Genomic DNA, 12,241 nt, shown 5'->3' on the forward strand with positions numbered 1-12,241 from the left:
TACACAACCCTTTTTTTTTTTTTTTTTTTTTTTGAGACAGGATCTGTCCAAGTTGTCTATGCTGGCCTGGAATTTGCAATTCTCATGACTTAGCCTCCTGATTTAAAAAAATCTAGGATTATAGATGTGCACCATCACACCCAGCTAGGTTTTACTTGTTAAGAATATTCTTCTGTTTTTATTTGTTTAAATATTAGACATGAATGAATTTCATATTTTTTAATCTAAGAAAGTTCAACTTGCCGGTTTTTATTTAACCTATTAATGCAATGTATTATATTAATAAATTCTATATTATTGATCTCTGTGTTTCTAAAATAAACTCTGCTTGGTTTGGTGAACTATTTTTTTATTCTCTTTTTTTGGGGAAGAGGGGAATACTGGGGATTGAACCCAGGAGTGCTGAACTACTGAGCAACATCCTCACCCTTTTTTATATTTCATTTAGAGACAAGGTCTCACAGTGACTTGCTTATCTGCTGAGGCTCATGATCCTCCTGCCTAGGCCTCCCAAGTTGCTGGGATTACAGGTGTGCACTACTGTGCCCAGCTTGTTCACTAATTTTATATAAGGTATTTTACTCTAAAGATTTTGAACATGACCAGGATCTGTGTCCTTTTTTGTTTTGTGCCCTGTCCCTCTTATTTCCAAGATTGAATGACTAATCAGGCAATTTTAAATGGTTTTAAAACTATGTAGTCTATTTATTTATTGTTTGAATTTTCTCTTCATAGATATTCCCTTCGGAGAGGTAGCTCCTTCACATTTTTAACACCTGGCCCCCACTGGGACTTCACTTTGGTAAGTCCATAATGGGATTTTTATTTCAAGGCATTAGAATTAGTTCCTGGGTTGTCTTTCAGTCTCTTGTCTCACTTGTCTTTACTTCTGAATATCTTGAATAGAATTTCTACAGCCATCTTTTGCAGCCCAATTTAGTCCTTTTCTTTTCTGCTAATAAACTGGAAGAATTTTTTTATTTCAAGTCAGTAAAACACAATTTGCAAAGCACTCATATATATATAATATATATTAATCTTTATACAATCCTTTCTCACTTCCTACCAATGTTAAATTTAAGATCATATGTTATGAAATATTAATTAAAAATATAAGATGTTTGATTATACATATATAAAATTACATATATACATATTTAGTGTAAACAAGTTATTCGAAATAAATATACATATATAAGATAAATCATTTTTTGCTATTGATCATCTCAGGATGGAGAAATTGATGCATTATTTTTAAGGCAAGATTTTACAAAGGCATTTATTTTTGTGTGATATAACACTAGAAACCTGATTACAGTATAATACATATATAAATAAATTATACAAATAGATCATATACTTCTTATGCTTTTATATTTGGGGAAGATAGCAAAAATGGTTCTTTTTCTAATTTGCCAGTTGTGACATATATCTTTTGATAATGTTCTAATGAATTAGGCAATACAGAATTAATTTGCATTCTTTTCTGTTTAATACATGTTTCTGTTGGGTATTCTTGTTGAAGATTTCTGTGCTTTTATTCCCATTACATGTGTCATTTAGCCACTAAAGCATTCATAGCAAGAGTCTCCTAATTTTTAGTGCAATTCTATATTTTCCTTTGAAACGTTTCCCATCTTGGCCCTTTTTCCTTATAGGCTGATAAGCCTAACCTCAAACAGAAATTCAGTAAATAAGAGTCTCCATACATTTGATTGTGCAGACCTATTAGTAAAAATATATTGAGCATGTACTCCTAGTGTATATTTTAATTTATGTAGTAATATTCTGAGCTATCTTAAAGCACAGTATTCACTTAGGGTAAGGTTAATGATAGTGAGCATCAATCAGTATGATTGTCTACATAGAATACTATGTACATAGCATCTACTAAAATAATAAAAATTGAAACAAGAATCTATATACATTAGCAATAAAAGAATCAAATGTGACTTTTAAAGACCTATATGAATATAGGAAGAATTTTTTTAAAAACTAGCAATAAATCCATGAAAGATTTATGTATGAGAACTTTATGGAGAAAATTGGAAAGCATTAAAAAAGAATATAAAAGACCTAATTAAATAAAGAAATTACTATTTTCATGCAAGAACTCTATCATAAAAATGACAACTTTTTGCAAATTACTCCATATTTGGTGAAGTTTTAATAGAAATCCTTTTGGAATTTGATAGATCTCATTCTACAATTCATGGGGAAGAGTAGAGGACCCCAAAACAAAAAGCAGTACACAAGATAGGAAGTGTATGACTTAACTATATTGTATTGGTTATTAAAACACAGGGTGATATGGGAACAGGAATGATAAACAGACCAACAAACAAAATAAAGAACCCAGATACTTACCCACATGATGCTAGAACTTACTGTATCACAGGCATAATAAAGGAGTCATAGGCGCTCAACAAATTCTGTCAGGGTGGGAGTAACTGACTGTCCTACCTCATACTACATACATATAAAAGTAAATTCCAGATGGCTCAATGAAGTGAGATTTCAAGATATTTTAAAGAAATTACAGTGGAATGTTTCAAAGCCTATTAAAGGTTCTTCAAGCATGTACTCACACGTATGCAATTTCATGTGACATTTACATGTTTTCTCTCATTGTAATCTTTTTGCTAGGCAATTACCTTTCCCTTCTTTCCTCCCTGTCCTTCCCCATGTAAGTCCTTCTTTCTATCCCCAGCCTCTACTCTAACCCATAACAATAACACCATTTGTATACTTCTATATTTTGCTCATATTATAATTAACTAATACACACATGGGCCTACAGATGGATACACATATGCAGGATATCTGGCTAGTTGGCTTTTCAACATTGTGATCATACTATTCATACTTTTCTGTATCATCTGGATATGATCTTTTTGTTTTTCATGTTGTCGCCTTATATTCAAGTTTTTTTCCAGTTCTGATTTATATTGTTCTTTCGTTTCTCGTTTCATTTTCTTAATTTCTTTTAGTTCAATTTGAAATAGCGTATTACAGTTTTGTCTGCCCCTTCAAGCATTTCCCTCTGCTGTGCCTTCGTTCCTTAAAAGGATGGTAGTTTGCCCCTTATTCTCTTTTTTTCTTAGAATGATTTTGTACAGGATTTAACTTGAGAATTTTTGTTCATCTTAATGTGAATTTTGTTTTTCTCCACTTTTACAAGGAGGCTGGGTTTAGGTAACTTTTCTAACTTCACAGGGCTCCTTATTTTTATGTTGGCTTGCTTTCTGAGACCTCCTGGTTCTATTATTTCCCCCTTTCCCTTCTGTACTTTGTCTTTCCTTTTTCCTTTTCTCTGTTGACTCTGTGCTACTCAACTCTGATTAGACTCCTAGTAGTTTCTCTTCTGTGTGGAGCCAAGAACTCTTAAGGGAGTCCTGGTTGATCCATTTTTGAAATTTCACAAGAGCTAAACTGGTCGCAAGTACTGTAAAAAGTTATATTGAGATGAAGTGTTACTTAAGGGTAGTTATTCAATATTGACTATAAACCATAAATAATAGGTACACAGTTTTTCTACTGCTTATCACCAGTAGAGCTGAATGATAGTGGAAAGTAAATCCAGGGATATCAGTTTCAGCTTTCACTTGCTAAATCCTGCTTAGTTACTTTACTTTGGGCCAGGAAGAAAAAAGGACTTTTTTTCCCTAGTGAAAATTTCCCTCCTCTGCCCCCAGGATAAACAGTAAGTATTCCTTTAAAAAAAAAAAAGTGTTGCCCTTCTCTTATAAAATCTATTTTACTTTTTCCTCAAAGTACACACAGACCAATAACAATATGAGTACTATTCTGAGACCTTTACATAAATACACTTTTTTATATGGTGGAATCACTTCTCAGCAAGAGATCACTTATGGGGGGGAGGCTATTTTGATAGTGTATGTGCCAAAGACAATTTATAAATGTTCCTCATCAAAATACTTTCCCTTTGCATATATGTACAAAAGCTTAACATTTTTAAGTGATTTTTCTATTTGTTGCAGTCTGTTTATGGGCTAACATGTACCACTTGTACATAAGGATGAAATCTTTTTATTTTCCTTATAGAAAAGAAAACGAAGAGAGAAAGATGATGATGTTGTGAGCCTTAGCAGCCTTGATCTGAAGGTAAGCCTTGATGCCCTATTAAAGAAAACCACTTTAAAAATTGTGGATATCCTTTTATTTCTATGCTATAAGAATGAATATCAAGTTTCTAGGGGAAAGATGGTTTGTAGAATTTTTAAGTGCAAAATGAATAATACTGGTTCACAGAGACCCTCTTTTTTGCTATTCTACTTCTTGGTTAAAAATAAGGGGGAACCACTCTCAAAACTGTTAGACTGGGGCTAGTGTGTGGCAGCCAAGTCTGCTGAAGAGGAAGCACTGTGGTGCTCTAGCCTTTAAGGAATAGCAAAAATCCCTTAATATGATCAGATACAGTTCATACTTGATGATCTGTGATTACTTATATCTAAGTGTTTTTTTAATTTATAGATTCCCTGTTGCTCTTTGTTTTCTTATAATTTTTTGTTGTTGTTGTTATTGAAGAAACTGTCATTTTTTTCCTTTAGCGCTTTCCACATCTCCATGATATCATTTTCCATGTTATGGTATTACTTACATTTCTGATAAGTTGACCAGCAAGTAAATGGAAACTATAAAATGTGAAACCACTGGGCACAGAGGCATATGCCTGTAGTGCCAGGAGCTTGAGAATTTGAAGCAGGAGAACCACAAGTTCAAGGCCAGCCTTAGCAACTTAGTGCAACCCTGTCTTAAAAATAAAATTAAAAGGGTGAGGGATGTAGCTCAGTGATAGAGTACCCTGGGTTCAATCTCCAGTACTACCAAAAAAGTGAAACTGCAAATAAGGGAGGACTAACATTGAATTATCTTTCAGGAAAGTGTGAAAAAAGACTGGAGACAGTATCTCTACTGTCTGCTTTTAGCTTTCATTGAATCAGAATTTAGTCTTTTCTCTCCATAATGGCAAAGAGAAGGAAATAGAGGGAGACATTTTCATAATTATTAGATAGTGAATGCATATTGACAGATAACAGTGCTATTTCTACACTTCATAACCTACTGAATTCTGGCTTTTTGAAAATATTACCAGAACAACTTGTTGGTAAGAAAAAGTTGAGTTTATTCTACACTGTAATAAGAGAGAACACTAATTAACCTCAACAATCTTAGTAATGTTTTAGAAGGGGGGAAAGTAAATCTGGTTTTAAAATGAAGCTTTTATTAGGGAAGAGGACTTGATTAATTTGAGTAAGAATGATGATAAAATATTGTGGTAAAGGATTTTAGATATCTGGACCATTTTGTTTCACTAAAAAGTGATGTATTGTTTATATGCCAAATGTGATGTTTACAGTGTTTGAAGAAAATTTTTTTTAAATTTCTTTATATCAAAATTTACTTGATATAAAGAAATTTGCTATGTTTAAATTATTAAAATTACTAATGAATCTATTTTCCCTATTACCTCTTGTTCATGCTTTGTAAAATGACTTAAGATGTTAAAATGTTAAAAACATTTAGTCATTTGGATCCAGATGATAAAGAGTGATGACAGATTTTCCTAGTGTATTGAAGGTAAAGGTATTTTAATTTGCTCTGTGTTTTTTCTAGGTTAGTCTTTTTTTTTTTTTGGTCTGAGCTGTTTTTTCTTTTATTTCTAATTCTTTCCTTAATTCTTATCATCTAATTCTGATTTATGTTGTGTCGTGGTTAATTTTAAAACATTGTTATAGTTTTTTTATGTTTGGGCGCATATTTTTCTATCATATTTCTATTGTTGGGATGTTTGTTTTTCTTATAAAGACTTTTATAAGATTTGACTACAATACTGCTCATTTTGTGTGGAAAAAGGAAGAGTGAGTGAGTTCAGGAGATCTTTTTTTAGCTTCTTGACTCCAAAGCTCTTCTGCTCTTCTGTTTTTTTGAGAAATAAATACATATATTTAAATATATGTATTCCTACTTCCTGAGTTTCCTCCCCAACTTTTATTTCTTCTTCCTTTGCTTCCATCTCCTCTGTCCCACTCGATTTGAGCTCTACTCTCTAAATTTTCTCCATAGTACAGAGCTTTGTCCTGTGAGTGAGCTTTGAGAGTTCTAAGGTTGGAGTGTGCCAGCCATGAATCCCTTACCATTACTCTTGCATATGTAAAACACTTCGCAGTTTCAGCTGCTTTTCCCAAAATGGCTTATCTCACTTTGCTTCGAGTACTTGTTGATAGTTTGGAATTCTGTACTGAGATCTGGCAGATGCCTCATATTTCTGTGCTTTCTTCTCTTATACAGGTCTTACAGTTGTTTATCCACATGAACTTGTAATTTTGGATTGTCATGTAGTGCTATACATACTGACTTTGGGTTTTGGTTTTGCAGTCTTTGTTCCACGAGCTTTCATGGGCAGATTAAGTGAAACCATAAAACTGCCACTTCCACAGCCTTTTTCCAAAGTTAAGCCTTACATTATACGTATTGTAAAAGGCAACGTCCAGTTTCTTCTAATTGTAGCAGAGTTCATTGATACTGGATTTACTGGTATTATTTTAATTACCATAATCTTTAGGAAAAATAATATGAATACTTATCAGCTAGCCCAAAGTTTGGGGCAGTTGTCATGTGTCCAGAAAATAAAGCTACTACTATGATCAACCTTACCAATAGGAACTGAAAAGAACACATAGGCCAGATTAAAGCCATATACCAAATGCTAGAGAATTTGTTGTCTGTTCCCATTAAAGATTGTACATTTTATACAATAGCTGAGAATAGAACTTTAAATTTGCAGTGGTCCACTGTCATTCGCCACAGTTCATCTCATTGTAAGAGGCACTCAGATAAACAGAATGAGCATATAGTGGAGACCAACACTCCTACATTCTGGACCTTGGTTAATGGACCAACACTCCTGGTATGCAATACTGCTTCTGATTTATTTTGGCCCACTTGGGGTGATGAAATTTCAGGTACTCTTACTTGGCTGTTCCCACTTAATAACTAAGGACAAACATGAAGGATCTACCAGCTGCTTTTTCAAGTTTTTTTAAGCAATTAATTAATAAATGCCAGCCCAATTCTACAGTGCTTAAAATTACCACTGCCCCTTGTCTTGTTCATTTGCTACCATGAGTACCGAAGCCATTGCCTTTACTGCTTCATCTGTACCTCTTCCTGATCCATACCATGTCACCGTTTTACTAATGAGAAATCCTATTCCAGAGTCCTGTCCTGTGTCTCACCACTAGACCAGTTTCATTGACAGTGTCTTAGCCTAAATTATTTCCAGAAATCAGGGCCTGAAATGAGGGCTCATTTGACAGGTGATCTATCTTGAGGTGTGATGAGGAAGTAAAACAGAGGGGGTTCATGCAATGTCTACAATTAATCTGGACACCACTGTGGGCAACTGGAATTGGTCTTACTGGGGCTCTATCAGGGGACTGAAGAGAGGACCTTCTGTTCTCCACTAGTCATTGGTGGCCCTTGAGGTATCTGTCACTTACCCTGTAAGGCTACGTATGCATAGATTTTACACAGAGCCTCCAGTAAGCAGGTGGAAGGCAAGGGATGCACAGTGCAGCTAAGACCAGGAGCTGCAAGGTCACCTTTAAAGAAGCTGGTTGCTACAGCAGTGAGTGAAGTGAGAATGGGCTGAAAAAAGAGGAAACTGGGTTTAAGACTCAATAGTGTTTTGTATTTAATGTGGAGTCTTAATTAAAGTCAGGGAAAATGAGAGGGATCCCACCTAACATCCTACTACATGAGCATAAGTGATCATACATTATACTGGAAATTATTTCTTAACCTGTATGTATACTTGAGATAAAAAGTCATCACTAAAATCCTGTGTACATTATTTTATTTACTGTTTATTATTATTTATTATCACTGCAAAAAGAACCATTGCTTTGATAAATACTTCCTAGCCTGCCAAACTATTTGTTTATATACCTCTTTCTAATAGTATTTAATTGATCCAAATTTATGATCTTTTCCTAGACCAAATTCCTAATAAAACATAAATAGGACACTCAAATTTTTATCCAAATGATATTAAAAACCCAAATCCACATATAATTTCATTACTAGCTTCTTTCATACTCATTTAGTCCAAATGTTGTAACTTCCTTTTGTGTTTGTGTGTGTTGTTTTTAACTTATTGCTAGATATTTTAGAGCTCTGGTTTCTCAAAAGTTCCATTTTCTAATCAGTGCTTCCTTTTTTAAGTAAGATTTTTAATTCTGTTTTTAACCCATTTTTAGTGAGATATAGTAGTATTTGCAATCTTTAAATCTATAATTTTAAAATGGAACATGGTTTTCTTATTTTAGAAAAGCCTTTATATTTCCTGTGAATTGTAAAATTCTAATATACTTGATTGTTAAATATGTTTAATTTAGTAATACGAAACGTGAAAACTAGATAAGAACTGAATATACAAATTTTGCTGTCATTCATATTTTTATACAGATTCAAAGATTGTTGATGTAGTCATCTTTACAATGTCTTTGCGAACATAATTACAAAATTGAAAAACAAAAACAAAACAAGTTAAAAATTTCGTTGCAGTTCATAATATCTCCTGTAGAGGGCAGAAGAGAACTTAGATGTTTTTCTCTGCCCATAATATGGCTTTCCTAGCTTAGTATTCAAATGCTCATTATTATTGTAGATATAAGTAAGTAAAAATAGTACCTAGACCAAAATGATAAGGACTATCCTTTTTTTTTTTTTTCCTCAGTTCTGGGGATTGAACTCAGGGTCTCACACATGCTAGGCAAGCTCTCTACCACAGAGTTACATCTTCAGCTCAGATTTTTCTTAAATTCTACTTTATTTCTACATTTCAAAACATATTTCACATTAAAAGAGGGAGAAAAGTAGGTAGCAGTCATTTTTTTATAGAGAAGGTCGAAACAATATTCTCTGTATTTTATTCATATTTTAGGAGAAGAAAGCATTTTTAAAAGCTCCATTTTTAAAAGCAAAACAGAGGCTACAACTAAACATGTCTTTAGGAAACAGTATTTTAAAAAATTTAAAAAGCTTGATCCTTTTTACAAAACTACATTATTATTTTTAGATAACTCAGTTTGGTTTTTAGGTTTATAAATTCTAGATTTTCTACACAAAGACAATTAACCAATCTGCCTCTATTATACCATTTACAGAAAGTAAAAAACTGTTGCTATTAACAACATAATTAAAGTATCATGATTCTTTGAAATAGGATCTTTTTGCCTACCCTGCACCTTGTATTATCTTTTTGCCTACCCTGCACCTTGATTTTATGGAATCCAAAGACTCACATTCTCTCAGAATACTAATTGAACATCTACATGTAATTAGACTACAAACCTACACATTTTAAATGAAACTAAAATTTCATTGTTGATGTGCCAGGAATTTTTTTTTATTTATTATCACTAGAACCTTTTTGTTTCATGTATGTTTTCTGTTTGTACATAGAAAGACTTCTTACCTTTACCTCTTGAGTCCCCAGCTAAAAGAGGAAAATGAAAGATATCCCTTCTCCCTCATTAACTTGGAATAACTTCAAACAGAACTAAATTGAAAAACATAATTTTGAGAAAGACATAGGGTAAGAGACCCACAAGAACTCCCTAATAACCTCTTTCCTAACTCTCTGCACATTATCCTTTATTCCCTTATGAGACCAAGTGACCATAAAGTATTGGCTTCACTGACACCACTTTTAACTGATAAAGCTAACTGAACCAAACTGTAAGGTTCTAGCCTAGGCTATTCCTATAGCTCTTGAGAACCTGGGGAGATTAGTTTTCTTACCTGTAACATTAGGGAGCTAGAGTTCACATTGTCTAGGTGCTTCCACTGTAATACTCTATAGAAATATCTTCTACAAACAGTTCTTCACTCTTAACACCAACCACATCACACCTAGTTCCAAAATATGTGACCAAATAATAGAGAATAGATGATAAAATATAACCAATCTCTTTTTTTAAAAAATCACTTAAAAATTAAAAAATTCAAAACAGAAAGATGAAGCATTAGCATCATCTTGTATACAAAATACATCCGTGGTAGCTACAGAAGGGCAATGATGGTCCTTCCTGCAAAAACTAGCACTATTTCACATATCCTAATAAATTACATTTTATAGATTATTTGCTATTAGCAGTATTTATGTCCATTATTTTTCACTGTTCAATCTTCAACACCTATTTATTCACCTATCTTTATTCTACTGTACTAGCACTATTGAGAACCTCATGAAACTTGTAATCACTAAGTCCATGGATCTTTTCTTACCTTCCTTAACGTCTTTGCTATAATTTATACTTTTTATGCCCTTGGCTTCTTTCTTTCTTTCCAACTATTCCTTTTGCAAAATTTTCTTTCCCTTGGCAGTTCTGCAGACCTGGGTCCTTGGACCAGTGTTCTTTTTGTCCAGATTTTCCCTCTGAGGCATCTCATTCATTCCCAAGGCTTAGTTCTGATCTCTGTGTAGCTGACTCTCCAGTTTAAATCCACTCCAGCCTTTTTTTCCAAGGCCTTGTCCATCATCTACCAACTGAATAGTTTCATTTATATGTTCTTCACTGCCTCAGGTTTGGTATGTTTAAAGTGAAATAATTTTCCTTTGAAACTTGTTCCTCCTTATTTCTTTATTTGCGTTTATAGTCCTATGCTTAAAATCTTAGGCATCTTTGACTTCTTGAATATATTCTTTCCTTTCCCAAAGCCCCTACCTTAGGAAAAGTTCTTGACCCCTCCTTGTGATTTTGCATTATTTTTTCAGTTTCAACCACCTTAAACACCAGTCACATATCTTATTACAACATGGTTTTCATTGTCTCTCTCACTTGTTTAGTAAAGTCATCTGCTCTTATGTCTTTACCCACAACCTGTTACCTTATAGTGTGAGTTTACTCCCTCATCCCACTTGCATTTTTCTCTTGCTTAAACCCATGAACAAATAACATGGCATTCAAGACCCTATTGAAATAACATCTTACAGCCTGAGGCACTTACTAAGCTACACCATTTATTTGCAATTTGCAAAAGCCATCTTGTATCAGTATCACTTCATGGGGCCTGCAGCACTTTAGGAGCAGAATGAAACCTACTTGTTTGTGTTTTAATCACCCAAGCATCTAGAATGGTGCCTTTTATACAGTAAATTTCTTTTATCTTAAGACTAGAAATTTAGAAAACTGTTAGTAGTGTATCATTTCAGGGAGATCACTTTACCTTCATTAGCCTTATTTCCTCACTTGTGTATCACAAGACTTTTTAAGCAGGTCTTTTGACTGACTCTATTAGAACTATATCAAGATCAGTTCTTTTAATTTAGAGAGGGACCCTATTGTACATTTTTAGAACAAAAATCATCTATTTTTTTATTTTACAAAACATTTGGTACACAGATTTTAAGTTTTTTAAACATTACAGGGAAAATATCTGCTGTAATACTGATCCTAAAAGTTAAGATTTTCTTCAGCAATGGAGTGAATATAGTTTGTCTACTGTATTACCCTGCTAGTCTTGGGTGGAGGGCGGGAATGGTAAGAACCATCTTATAAAAGACTCTCATAATGTTAAAATTGCTAATATGCTTACACTTATGTATAATAAAATCAAGCTCCCTGGATAATTAGGCTTTTCTTAAATATATTGTTACTTAACCCTAAATTCCTGTTTCCTTACTATAGTTAATTCTATTCCTAGGCAATAGAATGTTATAGGGGGAAAAGAAGGAGCCCTCGTCTGACTAAGTGAAAGAGTAGATAATTTAGATAGCATTTCATTTTCCTTTGAGAACACATTTTAAATCAAGGAGAGACGTTCTGCCCATCTTTAACCACTTGCCCTCCCACAAGTCCCATACCTTTTAGTAGAGCTTTCTCTTACACAGTGCAAGCTGAGAAGCCTAGGTGTACCCAGCAGGCGGCTAACTGAAGTCACGAGGCACCGGGGCCTCGCCCCTGGAGCCTGGCTGGCTGCAGCTCCGCCCCCAGAGCCCTGAGGTCTGAGTGCTTGCTGCCTGCGGTTCGCAGACGCGGCCAGCCCCACCACTAGCAGGAGGCATGGGCGCATGGCTGCCAGCGGAGGCTGAGCACTCAGAAGAAAAGCCTGTGCTCCTCCTAGGTGCTTCCTTACGGGGCTGACTTGCATGTGGATTAATTCAAGAGATTTGAAGGGATACTCGGTAAAGCATGGTGGCGCATGATGATAT

General features: G+C 34.2%; 2 protein-coding genes across 4 annotated transcripts in view; one reads left to right on the plus strand and one right to left on the minus strand.

The window, feature by feature from the left end:
• The window catches only part of Tubal3 (tubulin alpha like 3), a 34,405-nt gene extending 22,386 nt beyond the window's left edge, over positions 1-12,019 (minus strand). The window contains exon 1 of one of the 2 annotated variants that reach the window (XM_078023160.1): positions 11,894-12,019. The gene's annotated coding sequence lies outside the window, so the exon portion shown is untranslated. The remainder of the gene's footprint in view (positions 1-11,893) is intronic. The other variant, XM_078023161.1, reaches the window with a different exon arrangement.
• Positions 1-12,241, plus strand: part of Net1 (neuroepithelial cell transforming 1) — a 29,392-nt gene that overhangs the window by 5,459 nt on the left and 11,692 nt on the right. For both annotated transcript variants that reach the window (XM_078023158.1, XM_005320314.4), the window contains exons 2-3: positions 736-802; positions 4,066-4,125. In XM_078023158.1, the coding sequence (XP_077879284.1) occupies positions 736-802; positions 4,066-4,125 (127 nt within the window). The remainder of the gene's footprint in view (positions 1-735; positions 803-4,065; positions 4,126-12,241) is intronic.

This window comes from Ictidomys tridecemlineatus, chromosome 10 (assembly GCF_052094955.1).
Source record: "Ictidomys tridecemlineatus isolate mIctTri1 chromosome 10, mIctTri1.hap1, whole genome shotgun sequence".
NCBI classification, from domain to species: Eukaryota; Metazoa; Chordata; class Mammalia; order Rodentia; family Sciuridae; genus Ictidomys; species Ictidomys tridecemlineatus.